Source organism: Silene latifolia, chromosome X, assembly GCF_048544455.1.
Source record: "Silene latifolia isolate original U9 population chromosome X, ASM4854445v1, whole genome shotgun sequence".
Lineage (NCBI taxonomy): Eukaryota > Viridiplantae > Streptophyta > Magnoliopsida > Caryophyllales > Caryophyllaceae > Silene > Silene latifolia.
Window position 1 is genome coordinate 36,349,095 of NC_133537.1, and position 23,237 is coordinate 36,372,331.

Consider the following 23,237-nt stretch of genomic DNA (forward strand, 5'->3'; position numbering starts at 1 on the left):
ATCCTCCAACACATCCACTCTACAACAAGAGTCACTCATAGAAGGAGATTTCATGGAATTTTCCAACGAGAATTCTATCTTGTCATCACCAACTTGAAGAAATAGTTTGCCATTTTTCACATCAATCAAGGCACCCCCTGTAGCGAGGCAAGGACGCCCTAATATGATAGGAATGTTTGAATCTTCGGGGATATCCATCACATAAAAATCATAAGGAAATTCAAGTTTACCCACTTTGAGTGGGACATCTTCCACAAGACCAATTGGATACCTCACCGATCTATCCGCAAGTTGCAAAGATACTCTTGTAGGTGAAAGTTCAAAACCCTTCAATTTCTTGAAGATATTTAGAGGCATGAGGCTAATGCTTGCCCCCAAATCACATAGGGCTCTTTCAATGCAAATAGTTCCAATAGCACAAGGTATTGAGAAACTCCCGGGGTCTTCAAGTTTTGGTGGCAACTTGTGCAATAAGATAACACTACATTCTTTTGATAAATTGACCATGGTACTTGGACCCAACGAATTTTTGTTGGAAATAAACTCTTTCAAGAATTTTCCATATACGGGTATCTCCTTGATGGCATCAATAAAAGGCATGGTGATGTTCACATCTTTCATCATGTGCATGAATTTCCCATACTTTTGCTCAAGATTTGCCCTTGCCAACCTTTAGGGAAAAGGAATTGGTGGCACATATGTTCTCACAACTTGTTCCTTGGGTTCTTCAACAATTTTGGTAGGTTCATCAACTACCATGGGAGTTTCCACAACAACTTCCACAAGATCATCTCCAACCACTTTTGGTGGTTCAACCACAACTTCCAGTGTGCGACTCTTTTTCCTCTTTACGAACACCCGGTCTTCCAACTCCCTACCACTCCTCAAATGTATAGCATTAATGGTCTTTGGGTTCTCCTCGGTTTTACCCGGAAAGTTTCCATTTGAGGCTTGAAATTGACTTATTTGATAAGCTAATTGAGAGATTTGATTATCCGTCACTCTTTGGGAGGCTTGCATTTGAGTCCTTAGTTCGTTGATAGAGGATGTTGTCTCCTCTTGTTTTTTGTTGGAATGAGTGATGAATTGGGTTTGAGTGTTGACGAGTTGGTTTTGAGAATTCATCAATTGCTCCATCATGAGCTCCATGTTTGATTTGGGTTGGGTGGATTGTGGAAAGGGTTGAGAATTTTGTTGAAATGGTGGGGAATTTTGTTGAAATGGTGGTCTTGGTTGAAAGGTGGGATTTTGCTTTTGGGCTTGGAAATTTGGTGTAAATTGTGGATTTTGTTGAAATGTGGGGTTTGGGGCATTTTGTGAGCTATTGGAAAAATTTGGGTGGGCTCTCATTCCGGGATGGTATTGATTGTTGTTGAATGCTTGTCTAGCCGGAATTGATTCCCACACTCCATTCACTTGCTCCATACAATTTGCTTCTCCCATCATCAAAGGACATTCATTTGGTGGATGCCCTTGATCTCCACAAATCACACAACAATACACTTGAGACCAATTTGATGAAGAGTTTCTTGAGATGTTACTAGAGTTCAACAAAGCAATTTGTTGCTTGAGTTACTCTATCAATCCCTTAGCTTCCATATTGTTTGTTGATTCCACATTGGACTTCCCTTTCCTCTTGCGGCGGTCATTATTCCAATGAAAAGTACGGGAAGCCATTTCTTCAATAAGCTCCTTGCCCGTCTTGTGATCAATTTTGTCTAATGCCCCCTTTCCCGAGACGGAATCTAGGTTCATTTTCATTTCATTGCTCAACCCCTCATAAAAGTTGTTGATCAACTCATCATCTCCAATCCCGTGGTGGGGGCACAACCTTTGGAGTCCCTTATACCTTTCCCATGCCTCGTAAAGGGTCTAATCATCATGTTGGTTGAAGCCTTGAAGCTCACTCTTGATTCTTGCGGTCCTTTGTGGTGGAAAGTACTTGTTCAAGAAGGCCTTGGAGACATCATCCCAAGTCCTAAGAGAATCGGGCTCACAACTCTTCAACCATTCCTTAGCACTCCCCCTCAAGGAATAAGGAAAGAGCCTAAGGCGGATGGCGTCCTCCGACACTCCATTTGCCTTAAACATGTCACAACTATCCAAGAATTCATTAAGATGCTCATTGGGGTTTTCGGTGGCTCCCCCTCTGAATTGATTTCCTTGGACTAGTTGCAACAAAGTAGCCTTCACATCAAAGTTGTTGGCTTGAATAGGTGGCTTGACAATACTTGGGTTCACCACCTTCTTCGGAGCCAAATTATCCCTCATAGGAACCGCGGCCATTGTTGCTTCTTCGGGAATTCCAAATGGATTCTCAAAGAATTCAAGATTGCCCGGTTCTTCTAAAACACCTTCCACTACTCAAGAAAGGGATTAGTAACAAAGAAAGACCTAGTCTAAACTAGAATAAGAAGATTAATATCTAGCCTTTGCTCCCCGGCAACGGCACCAAAAACATGATGGTTATCAAATAATACCTCGCAAGTGCACGATTGTCGTTGTACACTATTGAGGGTCGATCCCACGAGGAACTAGGAAGAGTATTAATCTTTTCAACTCTATTGTTTAGCTAAGTCGACAATTAAGGATGAGATTGTTATACTAAAGCTACTAAACTAAATAAAATAAAATGCGAATTAACAAAAGATGATAAATGAGTAAGAGAGGAATAAAGTTGTAAATCAAACGAATAAAAGGCCTAGAACTCGGTTCTCCCACAACAATACATAATTCCACATCTTGGTTCCCTAGGCTAATCGTTTAGGTAGACGGGCAAGGACGAGATGGCTCTAATTGGCCCAAGACCCCCCTCTCGGGTTCGAAGTAGGACACTAGCACCACCCACCAACCCCCCTCTCGGGTTCGAAGGTCGGAATCCCTAACTCAACACCCAACAACCCCAAAACATGCATTTTTCCAAGGAGGTCAAGAATTTGGTCAAGGTCATTAAGCACTCATCGTATTCCGGGTCATCCTACTCCTCCTCTCGGAGGTCGATTTCAAACGCCAGTCTAGAGGTACCCTCCCTTGGTTCTCCCTTTCGGTCTCAACCTAGGTTAGTGATAATACCAACTTCCGGGTATCAAATTTACGACCTAACCAACTCTCGTTGGTGGACAAGGGTTACACATTGACACTACCCAAAATCAGTCCCTAAACCAATTCAACCCTCTAGACTACCCTTACCAATCTCCCCTAACAATTAGCCTCTATGTGAATCAATTAATGAAATTACTCATGTTAGGTTAAACCGAGTCCTAGTGAAAGACTACTCACTAGTCATGAATAGTAAGACAAAATAACTAGTAAAGATGGATACTTTAGACATGGACATAAACTAAAGTTGATTTCTACAATTAAACATGTAACAACCAATAAATCTATAAGGAAAGGCTAATTAAACTAAGATGGCAAATGATTAATGCAAAAAGTAACAATCTTTGACTCAACAACTCAAAGATTCAAGCTTTGAAAGGGGAACAACAATGGTGAACATGAAAAGATGAACAAGAGAGGAAAAAGATAATCTAGCAACAAAAGAGAAATTCAAACACAACAATCAAATTAAAACTAGGAAGAAAGTAAATGTAAACAATTGAAATTAAAGAGAGAAATAAGAGTAAAGAATTATACCAATAACATGGAAACTTGAATTGATGGAATGAAGAACTTGGATAAACAAGAGATTGATTAAACTAATTAAAGAATGATTCTAAATTTAATTGAAGAAATATTGAAAGGGAAATATTTAGGGTTCTACAAATATTGAGAGAGGAAAATAATCTAACTAGTCTAATTGGTAGTCTAATTCTAAGGTAGTGTGTGAGTAAGTAATTAAGGGTGTGTCTTTTATACTAATCTAATAATAATAATATAATAATTCTAATAATAATAATAATAATAATAATAGTAATAATAATAATAATAATAATAATAATAATAATAATAATAATAATAATAATAATAATAATAATAATAATAATAATAATAATAATAATAATAATAATAATAATAATAATAATAATAATAATAATAATAATAATAATAATAATAATAATAATAATAATAATAATAATAATAATAATAATAATTTTCTGACTGAAAATCAATTTTCTGTTTTGGAGCCTACTGAGCAACCAGTTATTCTTCACATTGATGTTGAGAAGGATAAGGTCCATGTGGATTTTACTAGTGACCCAGTTGTGGAGATTGAACCTGGAGGGCCTCCTCCCCCTCATTCACCTCAATGATCATTTTCTCCTGGAATGTGAGGGGGATGAATGACCCTCTAAAACAACAGGAGGTTTTAGAATTCCTAACAAGGAATAAGGTTGACTGTGGTGTTCTTATAGAAACTCATATTAAAGAAAGATTTAGTAATTCTATCTATCGTAAATTGTTTAGAAAATACTCTTTGGCAACAAATTATGGTTCTCATCCTGGAGGTAGATTGTGGGTGGTCTGGAATCCTGCAACTATCAAACTCACTCCTTTGGCAACTGATGCTCAATTCCTGCATTGTTCTCTTTTTCATTATGCTACTCAAAAGGATTTCTTGGTTAGTTTTGTTTATGCGTTTAATAGAGCTGTTGAGAGGCTAAGTTTATGGGAGAAAGCTGCGTGCTATTTCTATCAACCCTTCGTACCTTGGATCTGTATGGGAGATTTTAATGTCTCTCTTTCTCAGGATGAAAGAGTGGGTTGCATTCCTCATGAAAGGGACATTACTGAGTTTAGAGATTGTATTGATGCTTGCTCTTTGGTGGATCACCCTTATATTGGGGGAGTCTTTACCTGGCATAATAAGCAAACTCTTAAACCTAGATGGGCTAAGTTGGATAGGTTGCTGGTTAATTCTCATTGGTATATGCAGTTCCCTTCCTCTACTGTTACTTTTTTGGCTCCTGGTATCTCAGACCATGCCTCTATTCTTCTGAGTGTCACCTCCAGTTTCACCTCTCCTAAATCTTTTAGGTATCTTAACTGTTGGGATTTATCCCCTGACTTTATTGATAGTGTTACTAAGGGGTGGGCTTATAATGGCTATGGTAATAGGATTTTTACCCTCTTTTCTAAGCTCGGAGGGCTGAGTGAGTGCGATTAAGACAGATCCATACTAATGAGTTTAGTAGTCTTACCACCAGAGTCTTAGCTGCTAAGGAGCAATTGGTTCAGTGTCAGTTAGCTCTCCTCTCTTCTCCTCAGAGCCAGGTGTTATTGACTAAGGAAAAACATTGTCTGACGTCTTATGTTCTTTTAAAGAATGCTGAACTGAGGGTCCTGGCTCAAAAGGCTAAGGTTCAGCACCTTCAGCTAAGTGATAGTAGCACTAAATATATCTATGCCTGTATTGCTGCTAGGAAAACAAGAAATTCTATTGGAGCTGTTGCTAATGTTCAGGGGCATCTCTGTAAAGGTCAGGCTCAGGTAGCTCGGGCTTTCCTGGATTATTATGAGGTTTTGTTGGGGTCTTCTCAGGAGGTCTCTCCTTTACCTCCTCAGCTTTTCTCCTCAAATACCCTCTCTCAGCATTCTCACTTGATTGAGCCTGTCACTCAGCAGGAGATTGACAAGGCTCTCTTTTCTATGGATAGAAATAGGAGTCTAGGGGTTGACGGCTATAATTCTGGTTTTTTCCAGGATACTTGGGCTATCACAGGGGTTGATTTCTCTGCAGCTGTGCTGGGATTTTTTCAGAGAGGTATCATGCCACGTGCAGCTAACTCTACCCTTATAGCTTTGATTCCTAAGAAGGATTCTCCTAGCTCTGTTACTGAATTTCGTTCCATATCTTGCTGCACAGTTTTTTATAAAACTGTCAGTAAGATCCTTGCTAATAGAATGAAAACTATTCTTGGGGAGATTGTGGGTCCTGAACAGGCTGCTTTTATGGATGGGAGAGATTTATTTGATAACTCCCTCCTTGCTCACGAGTTGGCTGCAAAATACAATAGAAGCCTCCTTACTCCTAGGTGTATGCTTAAGGTCGATATTCAGAAAGCTTTTGACTCTGTGAGCTGGTCTTTCCTTGCTAATTGTCTACGACTTTTTGGCTTCCCTGCTCAGTTCACTTCTTGGGTCTTAGCTTGTGTCACATCCTCTTATTTTTCCCTCAACATTAATGGTGTCACTGAAGGATTTTTCCCAGGCAAGCGTGGTCTCAGACAAGGGGATCCTCTATCCCCTTATCTTTTTACTTTATGTATGGAAGTTCTCTCAAGGCTGCTGAGGCAACTCCCTGCTCATCCAGGCTTTTCCTACCACCCAAAATATGTGCAGATCCACCTCACACATCTTTTATTTGCCGATGATCTCTTGGTTTTTACAAGAGGTGACCTCCCCTCTGTGCAAGCTGTTAGTAACTGTCTGACTCTTTTTGCTTCTTATTCTGGGCTTAGGGTCAACCCACTGAAAACTAACCTGTACTTTGGCGGAGTCTCCCCTCAGATTAAGGCTCTTATTCTCTCTTCTACTGGTTTTGATGAAGGTGATCTTCCTGAAAGATACCTTGGTCTTCCTCTTTTCAGTGCTAGACTCACTCAGAAACATTTCCAACCGTTGCTTGACAAAATTCAGAGTAAGATCTCTCACTGGGCTAATCATCTTCTTAGTTATGCTGGCAAGATTGCTCTTATTAATTCTGTTATTTTTGGACTGCAAAACTTTTGGGGTGCAAGTGTATTGCTTCCTAAAGGTGTGGCTAAAAAGATCTCTAAGCTTTGTATGCGTTTCCTTTGGGGTATTGATGAGAGGCAGCACAAACTGGTTTTTAAGAGTTGGGATAGCTTGTGTCTTCCTAGAAGGGAGGGGGGTGTTGATATCAAGGAAATTCTTAGTTGGAATAAAACCCAACTTATGACTTGGTTACGGAAGTTGGAACTTGACTCTAATACCATTTGGGCTCAATGGGTGAAAGCTTATGTGCTCAAAGGTAAATCCATCTGGGACTTTCAGGTTACAGCTGCTCATTCTTGGGGGATTCATAGTATTGTCTCTTGTAGGGACTCTTTAATTGAGCTTTCTGGGTCTTTGGATAGTGCCAAGAGTCTTCTCTGCCAGCATGATTTCAAGGTGCAGATTTATGAGCTTTTCCGTCCTAAAGGGATTCCATTCTCAGCTTATAAGACTTTGGGGGACTCATCTAATTACCATAAGCATACTGTGATTGGTCTCTTTGCAGCTCAGGATAAGCTTGCGACTCTTGATAACATGTGTAAGCGTGGAATTCCTCTTGCTAACAGATGCGTGCTGTGCTATTGTCAAGCTGAAAGTAGGAATCATCTGTATTTTGAGTGCTCTTTTTCTTCTGATATCTGGCTTGCAATTACTCAGTGGCTTCACATTCCTGCTATTACTAGCTTCTCAAGACTGCTTCACTGGTTTAGAACTTGTAATCGTGGGGTGAGTTGGGTTAAGAGGAGAAGAAGATGTGCATTCCTTTGTACCATCTACTTGTTATGGCAGGAACGCAATAGAAGAATTTTTCAAGGCAAGGATTCTCACGTTGATGCAATTATTTGGCGTGTCAAGTACCTTATTCATCTAAGATTCGAAAAATGTATTAGTCAGTCAGTCTGATCTGGCTTAGGTAGTTACTGTGTTGGTTTTGTCTTGGATTGTAAGGTGGCCACACTGGCTTTCCTTGTAGTGACTTTTAGGATCTTTGTACTTCCCTCTTGATTATTAATATATGATCCTAATTCTCTGCAAAAAATAATAATAATAATAATAATAATAATAATAATAATAATAATAATAATAATAATAATAATAATAATAATAATAATAATAATAATAATAATAATAATAATAATAATAAACCTAATTAACCCATTCAACTAATACTCATTAATCGACAAACAAACAATGAAAAAGGGGAAAAGGGAAACACAATACATTGACAAAACGCAGTAGGGGTGTGGCTGCTGGTCAACCGGACGCCAGCGAGGTCACCGGTAGCGAGACCATCGAATCAAGGGAAGAAATTGATGTGGTGTGTGCGGGTTACCGGTGCACCGGCAAAAGGGCCACCGGTGGAGAGCACGAATTGTGCGAGATTTGAAGAGGAATGGAGCTGCGTGCCGGTTGGCCGGCTGCCGGTCGTTATGCCGGTAGTGAGACCTTCACAAAAAGCGCAGAATCTGTGATGTATTCCCAGCCAGTTGAAGGAGCTGCTGCCGGTAAGCCGGCATGGAGAAACATCAATCTCATTAATTCAGTTTCATGCGTAAATTTGACGGTGGTGATGCGAAGCGGGCACGGCTGATGCCGGTGGTTGATGTAGGTGGTTAACGAGAGCGGTTCTGAACTGGGCAACAATGGTGAGTGAAGGTTGATTGATGTCGAGTTTCATGGAGGTTGAACTGAGGATGATGATGGTGGAAACTGATGATCAGGTGCGTGATGACGAAGGAATTCAGAGGAGAAGCAGGGGAGGTGGCTGCTGGTTTGGAAAGTCGGGGTGGATGTTGTGGTTAGCGAGTGGTGAGCTCGAGGCTGGTTGCTATGAATTGCTGCGTCGGAATCGATGTCGGAGCGGGCTGATTATGCGTGGTTGCTGGATGTCGGAGGATTGAACGGAGGTGGAGATGAAAAGGGTGTTCATGGTGATGGTGTTGAATTGGTGAGCTCGGTGGGTTGCTGGGAATTGATTGGTGATGGTGAATGTGGGTTCAATGGTGATGATGAGCATGAGTGTAATGGTGATGTCGGGTATGTGAATGGAGGAAAAAACAGGGATGAATGAGGACAATGAAGCTGATGAACATGGTAAGTTGATTGAATAAAATGGATGAAGCTGGTTAATGGTGATGGGTTTGACTTTGGTAAAGTCAAATGTTGACTTGGTTTTGGATGCTTGACTTGTGCATTTTTTTATTTTAATAAAATCCGTCTTAACCCGCTTTGCTTTTCAATTCCCGTCTCACTATCCCGCCTTGCTTTCCCGTTTCACCTACACGTTAAATTAATATAATAATAAATTAATATATTAGTAATAAAATAATACCAATAATACTAATATTACATAAAACCGACTAATTATTAAATATAACTAATACGACTAATTATTATAAATTAGTAAATAAATGAGCTAATTAAACAATCAAGCACGCAAAATCGAGTCGGAATAAGGCATAAATGTGGGGTAAAATAACGCTAAATTACTACTTATCACCCACTTATTCTATGGGATGTATCCATTATTTTGTGGGTCCCCATTTATTGCATGTGAGAGGGTGGCGCCGAAATTGGGCGCCACCGGATGATGCTAACTCATTTTCCTTTTAATTTTTATTGTTTCTTTGGAGTTTCTGTATTAGGTTTTCTCAGTATTTTTTTGTGTTTGTTCTTTATTGTTTGTTTGGAGTTTATTAGTTTTTCACGGTGTTGGTTTATTTATTTATTTTTATATTTTTTGGGGAAACACAATGTCAGTTTATTCATAAATATATACGGAATATTTTAACTCTATTCAATTTATTCTGAAATCAAGATCCTCTGATTTCAAAGATGGTAATGATTCCCACGAGTCTTCATTATATGAGTAAGAGTAATTTTTTTTATACAGGTATAACACAGGTACACAACATAACCACAACTAAAAATTATTACTGAAAATGGAGTTTATGATTACTATCAAGCTACATGCCCGTATAATAATATACATGTAAAATATTTTAGCCGTAACTCCTCTATCGTGAATATTATATCGTGGTTTTATGGCGAAAGTACAATCATCAATGTTGAAATTTAAGTTCTATGTGCCCTCCATTCAGAGGCGGTTCTTAGAGCGAGTGATAGAGGGGAGCAGAGTTTTAAACAAATTTGAGTATAAATATATATTATTTAATTATTAAGCCTAAGGGATCAGATGACAATTTGACATATAAATATGAAATATTAGTGGCGGTCGAGCCTCCTCCCGGCATATAAGTAAATCCTCCACTACCTCCATCACGCCCTTATAATTTCATAAGATTTGTACAGGTATAATGTCAGTATATGTTAACGTCACTTGAGTATTACTCATGCACACAAAATATGCTTAAATGAAAAAATATTAATAGAGTTCTCTTACTATCCTATACTGATGAAGATATCTTCTCCTGAGAATCAAGTAGGAGGCGACACAATTTAATCACAAAAACTCCTTTATTCGTTTTTTTTTTAAATTATTTATAAGGGATGTTTTAATAAAAGGTAAACAAATAATTAAAATGGAGAGACTATAATAATCATCAAAACAAATTTACTATGATATTTATTCCTATTACCCCCTCACTCGAGTGCGCCATTGGGCTCGAAGAGTAGTTAGTGCACAGATCCCCCTATTACCATGTGCTGAATTTCCACTTCGTGAGTTATTGGAGGCTATCAGAATTTGAACCTGTGACCTCTTGGTCAGACTAGCTCTGATACCATAATAGTTGAACATCTCAACCAAAACCAAAACCTTAAGGTAATAGTTGATGTCTAAATATTATATTTATTCCTATTAAATCACACATCTCTTCTCGACTTTGATTATTTGTATAATTATATAAATTGTTTTATGTTTTAACTGAGTCGTTACTTACACATTTAATTTCATACAAATACTTTGAAGGCACTATGCACGAAGATTAAATCTCGATTAAGGTTGGTTTATTGATTTTAAGGAAAAAAAAAAATAAACCTCACTACCTCAGGTTAAAGAATATTACATTCATACAAGGTTGAGTCTGAGAGTAGTAGAGTATTTTAATTAATTCATGTTTAGCAACCTAACAATCAATCTAATTACATTAACAATAAATTGCACCGGTATGTAGCTAAAAATTATACATTTACAAGAAGTCCACCATGAGAGTGATATTCTATAATTTCTATTCATGTTTACCAACCTCGCAGTCAATTATATATGGTTTGAAATGACTCTCGAACGTTAGCTTACTTAGCTAGATGCATTTAAGTTTAGATATAGCTTGATTAATTATTGACTTAGCTTTATATAATCACAAATCATAAATATGGTACAAAGAAGAGCACATCAGATCCTTTTTTCATTTCAAGCGTGAGTACAATCCTAATATAAAGGTAGATAATTTATTAGCTTATCGTACAATTTGTTAACTGCTAAACACGTATACATTTACTATTGCGAATATTGAGATAATACAAGTACATGATAATAAATGTAATATTCAACAACTATTAATAAAACATAATAATACAAGTGGCCCGTGCATCGCACGGGCATTAAATCTAGTATATATATAAAAGAGGCTTTTTCAGGCATTGTGAGAAACTCCAACTTTTCTAAAACACATAATAATTTTTAAATTATAAATAATAAACTAGATAAAAATTAAATATATGCACTAACTAAAGATATGAACGTACAACATTTGTAAGGTGTTCAAAGTTCAAACCAATCAAAACTCTATTTCCTCTTCAATAGCAACTAGGACACTATATATTTATAGTATATATAATACATATACATACATCTCTAATGTGCCAAACAATTTCGTTTTACATTGCATCATTTATTTTCTTCATGATCATTTAATTAGTTTCTCTTTGTATTTCTAATTTTTAGACCTAATTTTGTCACATAATTTGTATTCGACTTTTTCTAATGAGCATTCATCATGTTGGCAGGTACAATTATGGAATCATCTTAAGAGGTCATTCAACTTAGTCATGGTGAATAATTCTAAGAGGTATCATTAATTATATTAGCACGAAGTCTCAGTTAAACGTAAATATATAATCTCAGACGGTTTGACGATTCATTACGAAAAAAAGCGTTTTTCGATAATATCATACGTCGTATATAGTATAGTTTTGTACTTTTGTTTCCAACTAAGCACTTACCATGTAATGCAATTCGTGTTTTTTATTTTTATTGGTTTTTGTAATTTAATCAGCCTCCTAAACTAAATACAGGTATAGTCATATGTTGCTTAGTTAATTGACGATTTGAAAGAGTTCTTATGCTACGATTTTTATCTGCTTAACTCGGACATATTCATTGCTTTATTGTTGGGAGAATTTTATTAATTCAAGCTTGCTTGGTTAGAATGCTAATTAGCATGACATTTGTAACGTCTATCGAAGATAATCACCAGGATCCATGATTCGATGCAAATATTAGTAAAAGTTGAATAAAACAAACTTTAATTTGTAATTTTTGCAGCGTAATTTTACTCTCAGATTTGTGAATCTGAAACATGTTTGGTTCTTAGACCTTTGTTTTTGAGAAACGGATTTGTTTCGAGTTGGGATCCTTTCACTGATCCAAACTGTCAATCTTATTGCTGGAACAGACTTCACGAATGCAGTGTTAGATAGAGTCAACTTCGAGAAGGCGAACCTGAAAGGAGTCATTTTCAAAAACACGGTTCTATCGGGCTCCAATTTCAATGATGTCGAGCTACAAGATGTCGTGTTTGAGGACACCATTATCGGTTACATTGACCTTCAGAAGCTTTGTACTAACAAAACCATCAATGAAGACGCAAGAGTTCATGATATTTGTAACGTCTATCGAATATAAAGAGCATATAGTATTGAAAATCGACGCCGCTTTTCGGATATATGGTTTATACCCATCAATATTTTAATAGTCTTATTTTAAGGCACTTCTTAAATAGAAATTTAAATAATTGACTTAGACACCCGATCAAACGAAATGTAAATTTCAAGTGAAATTGTACAGATTGCCCGATAGCTAAATACACGTTTTATCGTGATTAGATCCAAATAATCCAATAGAGTTATTTCATGATTGAATCACAAGTTCTCACTTTATCATCGTCAAATAAATTCATTTATATTCTCAAAAAAATTCGTGAAAACAAAAATATTAATTATTCATTTGCCCATAATCATTCCATTTAATTTATCTCAAGCTCGGATGTTTAATGTTACGACAATGCTGAACCTATCTACTTATTAATTATTCCGTATCTGCGCATTCACAGTTTTTTTTTCTTATTTGTTCGCAAGTCTCCTATAAAACCGCTTTGTTATGAGACCACCCATACATATTCTCATGATAATTCAATAATTATAACTATCCCTATTATGTGAGGCATCTTAAATAAAAACTAAGAGACTGTCTTATAGGAAATTTTGTAAAGTTTTTATGTATTATTATATATGCTTCCACTTCACAAACTTTAAAGTGTTTACACTATAAACGTTACAATAGAAGATGGTACCACTACTACAATTTAAGGCAAAGAGAACGGCCCTTCAAGAACGGTTGATAGCGGAACCGGTCTCTTTGTTATTTTTAATTTGGCGGGCATATAGGATTTCAATATAGAACGGTTGTTTGTTCAAACCGTTCTCGTAGATTAACAAAGAGAACGGTTAAGTTTGACCAACCGTCTTAAAATATAAAAGAGACCGGTTATATATCCAAAACCGTTCTCCTTAATAAAACAAAGAGCACGGTCCTATCTTTGGCCGTTCTCTATTAAATCCCTAAATACCGTCATTTAACACTTCATCCCAACTTATCCCCATAGTAGATGAGTTGTTGTTCGCCGTTCTTTATTAAATCCCTTCAAAACTCGTCTACCAGCCTATTTCACCACCCTTATCCACCGTCCTTCTGCCACTATCATTTTGGTACCAACGCACGACGCACAATAGCCACAACGACAATGGATGCGACAACCACTTCACATGACGAGCGTTTGTCGGCGACTCATCTCTTCCTTTGACATTCTTCTGTCTCTTTTACATCAATTCAAAGAAAACTCCTTAAAGCCTTCATCAATTCGATCAAGACTCATCCCTAATCATGACTAATCCAGGAACTCATCTTGTCTTTTGATTAATATCGCATTTGTGGCTTAACTTTAAGTAGAAATTAGGGTTTATATGTGCCCAGTTATTCGAAAATTTGGGGAAAACAAATCAAACGAGTTTGTCTTGCGAAATTAGCATTAAGAATGCATAATTGACGGATGCTTTGGGTTAAAAAGCCTAAATTTTACTCTAATTCGTTCTGGTTTAAGTCTTCATAGTTCATACAATATTTAATTTTACTCTAATTCATTCGGGCACCGAGTTAAATGTGTAATCATTATACTTAAACTGTCATATTAACTACCTTGAGCTAAGATTAGTGTACATGATTGTAGTACGAAATTCTTTTCAGAGTTGCGCGAGTTAAACGTGTAAACATGGCGATTCATTCAATAGTCCTGTGTTTTGGCATGATTCTCTGACTGTTAAGAAAATATTGGTAGGATACTTGCATACTAAGGTTACCAAACTCATAAAGAATACACCAGAAAGATATGTGATACGCTATAGATTTTAATTAACCGCCATGATAGAATACGCTTGAAATGGGTCGAGTATCACAGAGGTTGAGTGAACCAGCAACCAAGTCCTTTCATTTTAAATATTTGGATTTCTTTTTCATTTTGCACAGGTCTTCCTTCTGCCTGCCTGTGGCATAAATTGTCCATGCTACATTATATGATAGAATTCTAGACCGTTGCCATGTTACTTTCCGTTAAAACGCTGACATTTTAACTGTTACTTTGACGATTTTTCATGACTTAATCCTCACTATCCTTTAGGTAAATAATAAAGCGAAGTCTCATTACTGTGGAGTATAGACTGACTTTAGCAATGACATTGATGCCGATTTTGACTTCCTCCTTTCTCCTTTGGTCCCTCTCTTTTTCTTCTATTCTTATTTCTATTTCAATTTTACTCTAATTCATTCTGGTTTCTTATCATTTTCTCTACACTAGGTAAATGATGTTGTATCCCCCGTTGATAATGCATTAAATATCTTCTTCTTGACTTTTCATTTCAGGTTGATCAAACCCAGAAAGTTTCAATGGTACTCCAAATGTGGCCTTCTAGTTGCTGGATCGGATTTGGTATTGAATCCTTCTCAGTGGAGTACTCATGTAGTTGGTATTCACCTTTTCTCACCCGTTTGCTTAATTTCATCATTATTCATATCCGTGTTGTATTTAAAACAAGTTTCTTAGTTTGATTAGGTACATAGGGGGATTTTTTTTAACCTCAAAACCAGTTCCTCCTTTCATCCAGTTCCTCGATAATAGGTACTCATTTTTCATCAGTTTCGTTTTAACCTTTTAGGTTTATTGGTTGTTAGACTTGATAATCAGTGTCAAACATTACAAGGGTTTTGGATTTAAATCATTTACTTACGCTGTCTTTGATTTAGAATGTGACGATATCTGACAGTCATGTGCTTAATGATATAATTAAGTTAATGTTTTCATGCTGGCAACAATGATTAATCTCTTGGTAACGGAATTGAAAATGTTCCTAATATGAGACCTTCTTGATTCCAAAAGTGTACTTGGGTTTCATTGTGACTGTGTTATTAGTCTCAGTTAAGGAGGGCGAAGACGATACCATGTGAGGGAGGGATGATGGCGTATTGTATGTCAATCTCTGTCTTTAATTTTGGAGCTAGAAAATGACGATATCTGATCATCGTGTGCTTAATGCTTGTTAATTTATTGATGTTGTACGTAAAGTTCCCGTGGTAACCATCTAAAATAGATGGCCTTGATCTCAAATACTTTGATTTTAGTTCTTATAAATCCAAAATCTTGATTTCCATTTTCAACTGCAGATAAGAAATTGTGTTCGCAATTGCTTAAAACTTGTACACTTCTTTGGTATCGATTAATATATGAAATCTTGTTGTACTAAATCAAACTGTAAATTGAACTGTGTACACTTCTTTATTTCACTTATTCAACTCTCGACCAAATTCTCATTATCGGACAAAATAATGTTGTTAATGTGCACCTGTTCCCTTCATTCCAAATATAGTACCAGTAGGTGGTTATAAATTGGGTTCTTATAACTTTTTCAACCGGTTTCCTTGACCTTTTTTCTAGTAGTGTACTGCTGTATTACATGGTCGATGCGTCATTTAGGAGATTGCAAATCACTTTCACGCTTCTTCCTTGATATAAAGCATTATCTGACTTTATTTGTATATAGGCTGCTCTTGAAATGGGACTCATTTGGACTCCACATCATCTGCTCAGTGTGCTACTCTCAGCATTAAAGGTCAGATAGGTCAAGAGTCGGTTGCAGCGCAGGACGTTTATAATCCACATGCCAATTATTACAGTTATTATTACCCAGGTAGATATCTCAAGTTCACTCTATTAAATATGTCTGTTGTAGTTTACTTTTCTTGTAGTCTTAAAACCAACTGGCCAAGAATGCTTCTATGAAGAAGACAAGGTTCTATGGCTCCCGAGGAGGTTATCAAGGTTCTGCATCAAAGGCATTTGGCTTAAAATACGCTGATTTTTTTTTCTTGTTTATGTGTTTTGGATCAGGCAATCAACCATGCTTTCTGGTGCATCAAATCCTATTTTGTCTCAGGTAACATTTTCCACTACTTCCACTACTGACTCTTTTAGTGTCGTTCCTGAAAATGAGAAAACAAGATGATAATCTTTATATTCTGGAACATGAGCAGAAAACAAGGCTGTGGTGAATTCCAAGTTCTGACGATTTTTATTGTTTTTTTTCATGCTTTCCTTCATGTCATTTGCTAGATTTGATCGGTAACGATTTTCTATTCTTCAAGTTTTTTTTCCTTCCTCTTTATGTTGTGGGTCGATTGAGGGGCTGGAGGACATGGATTTCGATTAAATGATAAATGTTAGGGGTAGTTTGTATGTGAAGAAAAAAATTGTCAGCTTATGTGCTCATTGTTTTACATGTGCGTGTGCTTTTGTCGGTATATCGATCAGATGCGGTTTAATTTTGACTAATTTAGAACTGCTAATACATTGAGTTTTTAAAGAGCATATTTATCATAATTATATGCCATATATTGATGTGTTCTACGTGTTTAAGAGCCGCTAAAGAGTAAATAAAGGAGAAAAAATAGTAAATCATACTTGCCATTTATCGATCATAATTATGTACCCGGTATCAAATATTCACGAGAGTCCTGCTATTGAAACTGATGCAAGTTTCATTTTTCTGCAGATGATGATTACAATATTTTGAAGTTTAACTTATTTGCACTATGATGCGACTAGGTGATGAGGATTGAAGGATTTTTATTTATGTTATACGATTTTGTATTTTGATTCAATAGAATTTGTCCTAATGGTTCAAATTAAATCGGAAGGTTTTTCTTGTGTAAAAATTGCTGGAGTTTCTGAATTGTAACAAGTTTAATTCTTATGAACTATACGATTCAATCGTGTATGGTTACGATAAAAATAGAAATATTTTTTTTAAAAAAAAAAATAACAGGATCAAAGAGAACGGTTAGTACCATCACAACTGTTCTCTTTGAAAAGGTAGAACTAAGGCGCCAAAAAATCTAAAACTCTAACACAGAGAACTACCTTATCAAACAGACTGGTTCTTATATGCAATCGTTCTCTTTGATTTATCAAAGAGAACGGTTCTAAATGACAACCGTTCTGATTGTTGTTACAAAGAGACCGGGTTGACTTGATTTCAACCGTTCTCTTAGATCAAAGAGAACGCTTGGCACAGGACGGTCAAAACTACGTAAAAGAACGGTTACCAACCGTTCTCTTTGATTATTTTTGTAGTAGTGTACATTGGTACGTATCGACTAAAACTCTAAAAAGCCTAAATTTCTTTATAAGATTAAAATCCAAGAACGGAGTCGTTTGGAGCTTACAAACCCAATACAACACACTTTATAGCTTCAAAAAAAAAAATTACAGCACACTTTATTTATAGATAATATACCTATATTACAATTTACAACTCTTGAGATTGTGTAGGTTGTGACTCCAACTTTGTAAAACTCTTAAAATATATGATTAAATTACTTATCTATTTTATTCTTAGATAATATAGATAAATCGAATTCTAATGTATTAAGTACAAATTGCACAAGAAACATAGTAAAACACGTACTTGAGTTTATTAGAAATACATGGGTTGATGTCTATCTTACACACTTTTATTTATTGAGTAACTAAGAAAATACATATTTTTAATTTAAATTATAAAACGATAAAATAAAATTAAAAAATAGATTTTTTAAATTATCTTAAATATAATAAAATAACGTAATTTATTTTCGCAGTACAAATTTTAGGTTTTACACATTACAGTACTTTTCGTGCAAAACTTTCCATTATCATGCCCCTGTCTAAAAGATATTCTTTAATTTCAAGTTTTTCATTTTACATCAAAAATGGTAATCACAAATAATAAAATAAGTTTATTGTGTGTGAGACCATTTTGCAGTTTACATAAAAAATGGTATCACATAAACACGTATTTCGATTGACTTTAAATGTCGATACATAAATACATTATCGATTTACGTTTTTTACAAACTCACTCAAAAACAAAACATTTTTGTTATCCGTGCAACGCACGGGCATGAAGTCTAGTAAATTACGTAAATTACAAACAATTTTTACGCACGGGCATGAAGTCTAGTAAATTAAGTAACACTATATAAATTACAAACAATTTACTAAAGATTATGTAAATGTGTTCAACAAATGAATAATAAATTACGTAAAAATTCATAAAGTTTCCCATTGTAATTTTTAATATTTATTAAATTGTATAATACTAATATAAAATTAATTTTTAATTTAATTCTTGTGAAATTTTTAAAAAGGGTTGAATTTCACTTTTGGCGAAACTTAAGGGGCTTAATTGCTACAAATAAAACTTATGGGACATAATCTCAAAAATTGCTAAAACTTATGGGGTTTAATTGCTAAAAATAAGTCTCAAGAGCAGGTTGACCAACGGACACTATCGTACTATTATAAACCGTTAACACTAACACATGAAGAGTCAAACAAGAGGTCAACGCTTCCATAGAACAAATATAGTGTTACTAGCACTTGGTATTTAAAGGTGGTGTGACACATCAATTTGTGCTTTTGATATACACTTAAAATGCTATCCTGGATGAAGTTAAGCACATATTGATCACACGGTAGTCCATGCTAATTTTTGGGGAAAATAGAAATATAAACATAACTTTTTTTCAAAAAAATAACTTTTAAATATAATTTTAGATAAAAAATTATATTGAGCCTATATATAACTTAAACCTAGTTTCGTCCTTGTCTAAAACCATCTCGAATGAGTATTATAATTATGATTTGAAGATGTCAACAAAAATTGATAAAATCATTCTCCCGCCAACTATTGTGCATTTGTGAGTATGCTATACCGAATAGCTCTTTAGAGACTTTTATAAGAAGCTTTGAGGAATAGAGAGTGGATCCTTAGGCTTAAGGAGAGTTGTAACCTTGTGTAAAGAGAGACACTAAACCGAGTGTGATCTATACTAGACTAAGTGTGAGTATGTTAGATCTAGTGGCTGTGCAGTAGACCGAGTAGGTGGCACTCGGCCGAGTACGGGTAGTACTGACCGAGTGGACTTAACACTCGACTGAGTGCAGCTTGTCAGTGGACGATATAAACTATGTCGGGATCTTAAATCCGCCAACCCTAAAATCTCTCTCTCTCTCTCTCCTAAACCTTTCTCCATGGATGCTAAGCTTGCATTTAAAGATTTTACACCTTCTCCTTCTTCCTTTCACCTTGTGAGTAAGATCTACCTTTTTCTCTTTCTCTTATGAACCCTAACGTTTGGGGGGTTTGATGGACTTAATAATTAGTAATTATTATTAGTAATATGGGTAATTAAAGGTAATAATAAAGGGTTTTGTATTATATAAGAGTACGTATAGGATGTATTGTGATGGTAATTATGTGATTTATGTAGGATGTGACGGTTTTCTGAGACGGAATCGTGATTGTCTCGAGTTGCTTATGGAGCTTGCTAAAAGGTAGGGTTTTCCTGTTCGGTTTTGGTATTATGAATGCTTATTTATGTGTCATTTGCCATTGTTTCCATGATAAAGGTCGGATTGCATCATATTATGATATTGGATTGTTGTAAGTCTCATGTTGTTGTCGGAGTCGCATTCTAGCCTGATGATGATATTTGGTGACTCAAAGAGTCGGAATATTTGTGGAATTGTTGTTCATGGCATATTTGAGATTGCGTCTGTGCACAAAAAAAAAATTGGGATTGTGTCTTATAAGGAGTCGTATATTTGACTTGTTGTGTTGCATATTACATACATGTGATTATTGTGGATGTTGGAGGATGTGGTAGAGTTAGGATTGTGATATACGGTTGTTGAGGAGACCTAAGGCCGTGTGCGAGACCATCTTACGCTTGGGTTGCCTCTTGGAGCTTCTCATTCCAATAGGGACGTGCAAATAAGGGTGGAGGAAAATGGAGGGGGATATCGATTTTCCCTCCTCCAAGTTAAATCAAAATCTCTTCACAATAGCCAAGATTTGGAGGAAAATTGTATCACAACACCCATATCTCTCATTCCTTCTCCCCTTCTCTCCCCTCTCTTTCCCTTCCTTGCTTTTCCCTCCCTCTCTTTTCCTCTACTTTTGCTATCCAAACACACCCTAAGACTTGTTTCTGCGAGAACCATCCGTAAAACTCTTATCTTCAAGAAAACTTACATTTGATTTTGCAACCTTGCCATGTGCATCGTCTCAAGGGACTCAGGCAACATAGCCATCTACTTGTATCAAGCTACGAATACTAATGCCTCGATTGGAAGCTTAGTTATGCCAACGCAATGTTAACTTTCAATTACAACATTTTATTACCTCTTGTTAATTTAATACTCCCATGTTTATCACCATGTTTAATTGTCTAACCACGTGCTTTCTAATCTCTTTCAAAAGAACAAGGAGTTGGAGATGCTGTGAAACAATGGTGATCAAATTCCGGCATATACAGTGAAAACAAAAGACATCACAGAGTGACTTTCGCCATCATTTGTAGCTAGCGATCGATCTAAGATAGTTTATGAATTTTGAGAAGCTAAGATTTGATTATCCGTTAACTAAGGATTACTCCGTATATATCATACATGAAGCTCTTTAGACCGCTTTGCGTGATAGTCTTCGATTTAATTACACGGATAGAAAATGGTATTAATCTAGTTTTGTAGTGGTGATATATTGTTTCAGATGGTATCAGAACGAGTAATTAATTAACGACTAACAACACATAAATAAAACTGAAGATGAGAAACTAAGAAACAATACAAATTAAAAGGTTCTAAACATAATTAATTAAAACATACGAAGAAGTACATGATAAAAAGTGACAATTCAGGATCTTGAATAGAAAGTAATTAGCTATATTAATCCATATACCTCAAACCCCAACTAACTACAATGAAGAGAACAATTAACAAAAGAAACATCATGGATCATAGAAAAAGAAAAGTAACATGAAATAAAAGAAACACCCCCCAAAATAAAAGAACATGAAATCAAAGATAAAAACTAAGCTAGGACACCATTATATGATATTATATGATATTATATAAATATATATTAAGTATATATAGAGTTCAAGGATATGCACCATTAATAGGTACTGCAGGAAAATCAGACCAACTTGAAATTCCAGGAGATGTACCCATGAACCCATAAGTACTTCCCAAGTGATCTCCTCCTCCTCCTACTCCAAACGGTGTCGTATCAAAACTAGTGGAGTTCATTGGAGAAGAAGCACCGGATCCCACCATATGCCCTAATATGACCGAACTCGGGTTTTCATTACAATAGCCATAGTTAGATGATGATGACTTCAACCTTTGATAAAGGTCCATAATATTACTTCCACCATTGGTACTAGTCCCATTGTTATCAACAAAATCCGACCCAAACCCGTTTAGATGGTGTTGATTGTTCCTTGTAAATGACCCCACAAGAGATGAAGCTCCATTTCCATATGAGTCTAACCCAAGAGAAGTAAACACACTTGATGGACTAGGGTTAGGGTTTGGAAATGGGGTTGAGTCTCTAAGTAAGGCCAAGATGTGGGAGTTTTGAGTTTGTGGAAGAGAAGAAGACCAAGGTAATGGGTTTGAACCGGGTGAATGGATTGAATGATCCAGTAACCCGGTTCCTAGAAAAATAGAGTTGTCATTGACAAGCATATCAGATGAAAAATTGGCCTTAGCCTTAGCCAAGAAATTGTTTGAGGTAGATGACTTGATGGTACCAGATGTTACCGAACTGTTACTTGATATAGTACTCTTGTTCTTCCTACAACCACCTCCAATTGGAACATTCCGGAGAGTCCCACCTTTGGTCCAGTAACGGCGACATGTCTTGCAAAAGTGCCTAGGTTGAGTAAGGTTGTAGTTGTTGTAGTAGCAAAACTTGGTGTTTGTTGAGTCACACCTTGGACACCTTAAGTTTTGGCCACTACTATTATTATTGGTATCCGAGTTGCTATTATTACTATTATTATTATTATTATTAGTAGTATTATTATTCGCGCCACCAATACCATTGTTATTCGGAGAATTCTGAATAACAATGGTGGTGCAAGGAGGAGTAGTAGCAATTGAAGTATTAGTAGTAACAAGTGGTGAAGTCGAACAAAAAGGGTTTAAGCTAGTGGGATTAGCACTTCCACCACCTAATAGTTCTTGAATCATCTCTTTTATTTGATCTCCTTTTTAGATCAAGATTATTGCTTTTTGGGTCTAAATTTTTGTGTTGAAAAGATGTATGCAATTAAGATTTTTCTTTTTTCTTTTTTTTTTCCTTTGAGATTGTAAGAATGTTATGGTTAGGTGTGGTGTTTGTGGGTTGGAAAGGAAAAGATGAGAGTGGTGTTAAAGGAAGGGCACAAGTGGGGGAAGCTTTAGTTGTATTGTGTGGATAGAGGGATTTATATAACATGATGAAAATTTTGCTTTTTTGTTTTTTAGAATTATAAAATTCTAAAGTATGTTTTGGATTTTTGGAATGTGGCTAAGTATGTTGGGGTTGTATTTGGAATTTATCTTGTACTTTTTTCCACCAAATGTGTCCTTTAGCTGCCTCTTAACTTTTATTTGACCATACTTACCCTCAATTTTTTTTCTTTTTAATTTTCAAAAATACATTAACTTTCAATTTACCAAAAAAAATGTATACATACCCAAAAAAAAAAAAAAAAAGAATATGGCCATTGTCTTCACTTCTCCTTCAAATTTAGGTTCAACCCACATACTTGTGCAATTTTTTAATTATAAGAAAAATATTACAATTAGTATCCGGATGAGCAATGTACCACTTCTTCATAAACTTTAAACCAATGAGAAACATATATTAGCCGTGTACTTTCTTGTATAAGAAAAAACAAA

At 35.9% G+C, this 23,237-nt stretch overlaps 1 protein-coding gene and 1 non-coding gene across 2 annotated transcripts; one reads left to right on the forward strand and one right to left on the reverse strand.

Moving 5' to 3' along the window:
* The first annotated feature begins 1,810 nt into the window (after positions 1-1,810).
* LOC141625586 (small nucleolar RNA R71) lies at positions 1,811-1,917 on the forward strand. The gene has a single exon (XR_012535358.1). It is a non-coding gene; the product is annotated as a small nucleolar RNA R71 (small nucleolar RNA).
* Positions 1,918-21,104: 19,187 nt separating this feature from the next.
* On the reverse strand, positions 21,105-22,775 carry LOC141623224 (uncharacterized). Its single transcript, XM_074439306.1, has one exon. The coding sequence runs from the start codon at positions 22,542-22,544 to the stop codon at positions 21,447-21,449; it is 1,098 nt and encodes a 365-aa protein (XP_074295407.1). The 5' UTR covers positions 22,545-22,775; the 3' UTR covers positions 21,105-21,446.
* Positions 22,776-23,237: the final 462 nt, after the last annotated feature.